The following is a 5,945-nucleotide window of genomic DNA, read 5'->3' as shown; positions in this document are numbered from 1 at the left end:
ATGTCAGCAAATGACTGCTGTCTGAACACAGAAATATGATTTGGTCACTTGCAACTTGCTGTTTGGACAGTCAGTAGTCCAAAACAGATTTGAAAAACAAAACTGATGAGCATTAAGGCCTGCAGTGTGAACAAGGCTGTACTTACTTAAAACAAAATGGTAGTAGCTCCATTCTACCCTCCGATACCCTAGGAGTGGGGATATTTGCCATAGACAAGGTTTACACTGGTTGCCTGTAGAGGAGAAAATGTTGACCTGATGGCTCCATCACCTGGCTACAAATGGCAGTGATGGGCAAAGATTCCAGCGCGGTATAATATAACGAATCCTCACCTTGGTCATTAAAGCAGCTCAGATTGCAATGTGTTGAATATTTCACCTAATAAAAAGGGAGTGACATCAATGTGTATATTTCAAATCTTTTAATTGTCTTCATCTTATTTCTCTCCAAATTACATAAGGACTTTGTGTTCTAAAAGTGAGCATATACGCATGAATTCAAAGAGTAAGCTAGCAAGTGCACATAAGGGACTGTCCCTTTCACAACCAACAGTACAGTATCAAGTGAAACAGTATCATGATAAAGGAAATAGCATCACAAAATGAGAGAGATCACTAGAGTTGCATATACTAAAGTTTTATTCTACTGTCAGTGCAAGTCTACTTTACGGATGGTGAGAGAACAATTGGGTTAACACAACCAATAAGGATCAACTTAATATTAAGTTTTATATTGAGCTGTTATCTCACTGTGACAAGTAGCACAATATCCCCTTGTGGAGTAAATTAAGTCTAAGTATTGAATTTAATCTTTAAATTATTTGTCTTGACCACAGAAGCACATTATGCCCACTGCCTGAGATCTGCCTGAGCGATACAGAGCAGGCACAGGTTGCCTCTAACTGCTGATATAGGATCAGAATAATATACTTTTTTTCATCTTAATGGTTAAAATGAGGACTGAGGATAAGGTCATCTGATTCTAGATCTGTGGTTTGGGGCAACTTCTACCTCCAACAAGAGATCCACCAGTCTCTTCTGGTTGAGGTAATCAGTGCTGGGGGTGCTGTGTCCTGTCTGTCTGTCCTCGTGTGATATCATCATATAGGCCTCTCTGGTCCCCTCTGTGGCACTCATGCCAGCACATGCTTACTTCTTCTTTTTCTTCTGAGGTCCTTTTAAAGAGAGCGAAAGAGAGTAGTAGTAGTTCATTAACAATTATTCAAAGGTTGGTTTGGAATTCTCAGTGTTAGAGTCTATCCTGCCCATGGTATAGAAAACATACACATGCCCAGTACATTCATAAAAAGTGCCATTGTTTGTCGTTACTTAGCAACGCACTGCTACTACTTTGACAGATTCATCGTCATCTGCCCTCCCATGCAATTCATAAACTTGATCTCCACTGTAAAAAGCAACTAGACATTGTCTCCAACATTTGTAGCATTGTTGCAATATTAAAAGTCGATCTCCATTGTATCCCATAATAAAGGACGAGTCGGGACAAGTCAGACAGGCAGCTTTTCTCAACCAGTCAAAATCATGAATCAGCATGATTTTTTATAGATACAAAGTAATGTCAATCAAAAAACAGGTCAAACAAAACGCAGCTAGTTTGCCCATCTTTACAACTTCAAATCTGATTTGATTTGATCTTTACAACTTCAGCCTAAAGTGATGGTGTTAACTGTGTAGATGGCTAGCTAGCAAGGGGGAAAGACAGAGCAACAATTTTTTTTGTTTGCCATAGCAACCTGCAAAGTTCTGGGTGGTTTTCCTTGACATGTCAGTCAATACGAATAACTAACGACTAGAGAACGCCTAAAATTGCACTTGACAACCAGTGTTAGTGAATGTAGCATCACGTTTAGTTGAAAAATTTATGGTTTGGGAAAGAATATTGCTTTTTAATGCTGGTAACCCATTTTATAAAAGTAATAACACACCCATAACCATGTCTTAACACCAAAGGTAAACTTCTCTGACAAACTGCCAAATCAAATGGCACTCTAGAAGAGAGACACTGCTACTTTAAAATGGTGGGGGCATCTAAACGGTGTGCGGTTATTCCCTGTCATAAAGTATGAGAGCGGTCCCACCTGCAGATCCCGCAGTGCTCCTCCAGATTTTGTGGTTGAGTTTCTCCCCCAGCAGGTAGAGGGGGGCCAGGGTGATGCAAGCCACCCCCAGGAATATAACCAGGCCCACGGGACTCAGGCGCTCCATGATGGGGTAGACCCAGATACCAGCCGCATGGTGCACCCACAGAACCCTATGATGGGGATGGAGGATTGTTCTAGGAAAATTTCTAAATGTTGTCAAAGTATCATAACATTCAGTCAAGGAAAGGAGAGGGGAGGAGTGAGCGAGACAAAGAAGACTTGAAGAAACGGAAAATGTTTAATCAAACCACAACAACTTAACAATATGATTGATTGAATTCTGCTTACCATCCCAGATATACAGCAGAAAAGAAGGCCAGACCTAGGATGCCTCTCATCTTGCTGCCATATCGATGAGGCTGAATATACATCTGCAGCAGAGCCAGGGGCAGGATGATAGTGTGCTGCAAACAGAGGGAAAAGACATGCCAATTGAAGAATGACATAAAACAACCCTATCATCGTAGCCCCATGTGTAACAAATGTGTAGACCATTGCACGTGTTAATGCATTGTGGCCACATAAACAAGGGTATGACATGTTAGTGTTGGGCCAGAACAAAACCAATGCACCTCCTGGAACAGATTGAGAAACAACGAGATAGACTGGAGAAATGGAGAAAGAGGTCCGGCTATTGTGTAATCGTTGTTGTGAAACATCTACAGAGTGTCTGCTAGACTGGTTTACAGCTCGCAACTGGTTAAAACCAGTTCTGACAAAGTATTCTACTGTCAACTTGTAAAACTGGCTAAGTATGTACTGTATAGGTGTAGTGGAGAAAGAGGCCAGAAAGTGTGAGAAGAGTGTCCATTATGCACTGACAGATTACAAATGTAACTAAATTGGGCTCAGTTGGTTAAAATATTGGGAACACCAAATTGCTGTGTGACTGGCTACATAAATTCATTTACAATGCAACCATAATATAATGATCGTAGGAGACAAAGCTATGTGAATCTGAGTATGATCCTATAAAAAAAAATCTCTTCCCTTGAATTTCTAGCAGGAGCAATGTGATACAAAGCCAGGCTGAGCAGCACTGCCAATTGGATGAAGCCCCATCTTTAAATGAATACATTGGGATCACTTTAGTACAAAGTCCAGCACGTGCAAATGATTGTGTGCTTACCAGAGCATGGTTCAGCCAGCTAGGAATAATGTCATCTAGAAACTTAGGATAGACCATCTCTCTGTCATAGTGATATATCGACCAGAAGGACAAGAACACAAACTGGGGAGAACAGAAGAGGAAAGGGGTTATATTTTGTCCAATACAAAGCAAGTTGTCAGTAATAAAGGTAGCTTATGCACGAACAGAACATATAAATACATAACATGTAGAAAAAAGGGGAAAAAAAGGCACTTACTGTCCCAATAGGAAACGCCAAAATAGTGAAAATGGTATCTCTTAATTTCACTAGGAGGAGCGGTACACCACACTTCAAACTTTTGGATGGCAATATCAGGTGGATGATGTCAATCAAAACAACGAGTCCGAAGAATACGGTCTGCAAAACCTGTGGAATAATGATTCAGTGATGGTTAGGCCACTCTGGACACTATGGCTAGCTATACAAATAAAGCAGTGAATTAATCATTGTCTAACATGTCTTGAAGCCACAGGAAGATCAAAAGGGATGTAAATGCAGACGAGGATGTGGAACCGAATTCTAACATACGCTGTCGTTTTTGGCCTACTACTGTACATGTCCCATTCATTCCAATGACATTTCGTTTGCGTCGCCCTCGATGTCAACAACCAAGCACATTTACCAGATTGAGGAAAGTCAGATATTTCCAGCGGCCTCCAAATGTTTTGGCTCCTGGATGTATCTCTGTGCTTTTCAATGAGCAATTCGCCGATAACGTAAAGACATACCATGAAAATATGACTAAATGAATAAGGAGATATGATGCCCATGACATAGTCGTAGCCATTTTGACAGCTCCTGAGTCTCCGTATGGACGCAGTGTGCGCCTACGGACCTAATGTGAATCAATGGCACATCCTAGAGGCCGAGTACAGTACTGCACAATGTTCATGAAACGATTCACAAAACACTCGATATTAAACTGATTACGGCAGAAGGCCGAGTATGTAATTAGCCATGCAAACGCCTTACTCTGCTTATTTTAGTAATCGCAAGGCATACGCCGATTAAAACACCTGGTTTTCTGAGCAATCGTTCTGCTTATTTTAGTAATCGCAAGGCATACGCCGATTAAAACACCTTGTTTTCTGAGCAATCGTTCGATTTATAAGGACTAAAGAGAAGGACGCACTACCCTTCAATGCACATTCCACGCTCCAACCGCTCTTCATACTGGGGAAGCTGTTTCGGGTGCGATGTCAGGTAGCCAACAGGAGATTTCGTTAAAATTGCTAAATTACATTCACATGATTTAAAACCTACAGCAATACGCTTCTGGAAAACATTTTAGCCATTTTTTAAAACGAGTGTTTCAACATAGTTGCATCAGAGCCTTCTGGCTAATATCATAGACTGGATATAACGTTGTTTTACAGGGAAATAGGTCTATGTACTTGTTATGTTAGTTGAAGCTAACAGTATTTTACAAAATTGTTTTCTAAAAGGTTTATATTTGGTTAGGCTATGCTATCTATAGTAGCAAGCTGGGATCTCATTGCTCAAATTGGTCCATTGTTTTGAAAATAGCTAGTTAGCCACGCCCAGCTAACATACGTTACATGACCAAAAGTATGTGGACTCCTGCTCGTCGAATTTCTCATTCCAAAGTCACGGACTTTGCTGCTATAACCAACATTGCTGCGGGGACTTGCTTCAATTCAGCCAGTTAGGCCGGGCACTGATGTTGGGCGATTAGGCTCGGCTCGCAGTTGGCATTCCAATTCATACCAAAGGTGTTCGATAGGGTTGAGGTCAGGACTCTGTACAGGCCAGTAAAGTTCTACACCGATCTCGACAAACCATTTCTGTATGGACCTGGCTTGTACACGTGGACATTGTCATGTTGAAACAGGAGCCACAAAGTTGGAAGCACAGAATCATCTTGAATGTCATTTTATGCTGTAGCATTAAGATTTCCCATCACTGGAACTAAGGGACCTAGCATGAACCATGATAAACAGCCCCAGACCATTATTCCTCCTCCACCTAACTTTACAGTTGGAACTGTGCATTCTGCCAGGTAGCGTTCTCCTGGTATCTGCCAAACCCACATTCATCCGACTGCCAGATGGTGAAGAGTGATTCATCACTCCAGAGAATGAATTCACACTGCTCCAGAATCCAATGGCGGCGATCTAGAGCTTGTGTGCGGCTGCTCGGCCATGGAAACCCATTTCATGAAGCTCCCGACGAACAGTTCTTGTGCTGACATTGCTTCCAGAGGCAGTTTGGAACTTGGTAGTAAGTGTTGCAACCGAGGACAAACCATTTTTTCTCGCTTCAGCACTCGGCAGTCCCGTTATGTGAGCTTGTGTCCTACCACTTCATGGCTAAGCCGTTGTTGATCCTAGACGTTTCCACTTCACAATAACAGCACTTACAGTTGACTAGGGCAGCTCTAGCAGGGCAGACATTTTACAAAATGACTTGTTGGAAAGGTGTCATCCTATGACAGTGCCATGTTGAAAGTCACAGCTCTTCAGTAAGGCCATTCTACTGCCAATGTTTGTCTATGGAAATTGCATGTCTTTGCGCTCAATTTTATACACCTGTCAGCAACAGGTGTGGCTGAAATAGCCAAAACCACTAATTTGAAGGGGTGTCCACATACATACACTATATATATATATAT

The 5,945-nt window shown here is 41.7% G+C and overlaps 1 protein-coding gene across 1 annotated transcript; it reads right to left on the bottom strand.

The window, feature by feature from the left end:
- Positions 1 to 407: 407 nt before the first annotated feature.
- On the bottom strand, positions 408 to 4,406 carry adtrp1 (androgen dependent TFPI regulating protein 1). Its single transcript, XM_029663933.2, has 6 exons — positions 3,936 to 4,406; positions 3,530 to 3,679; positions 3,292 to 3,393; positions 2,451 to 2,566; positions 2,100 to 2,272; positions 408 to 1,175 (listed from the first exon to the last, which is right to left on the bottom strand). Exons 1-6 carry the CDS (start codon positions 4,098 to 4,100, stop codon positions 1,150 to 1,152), a joined length of 732 nt encoding a protein of 243 aa, XP_029519793.1. The 5' UTR covers positions 4,101 to 4,406; the 3' UTR covers positions 408 to 1,149.
- Positions 4,407 to 5,945: the final 1,539 nt, after the last annotated feature.

This window comes from Oncorhynchus nerka, linkage group LG7 (assembly GCF_034236695.1).
Source record: "Oncorhynchus nerka isolate Pitt River linkage group LG7, Oner_Uvic_2.0, whole genome shotgun sequence".
NCBI classification, from domain to species: domain Eukaryota; kingdom Metazoa; phylum Chordata; class Actinopteri; order Salmoniformes; family Salmonidae; genus Oncorhynchus; species Oncorhynchus nerka.
This window is presented reverse-complemented; position numbering and strand designations above follow the sequence as displayed.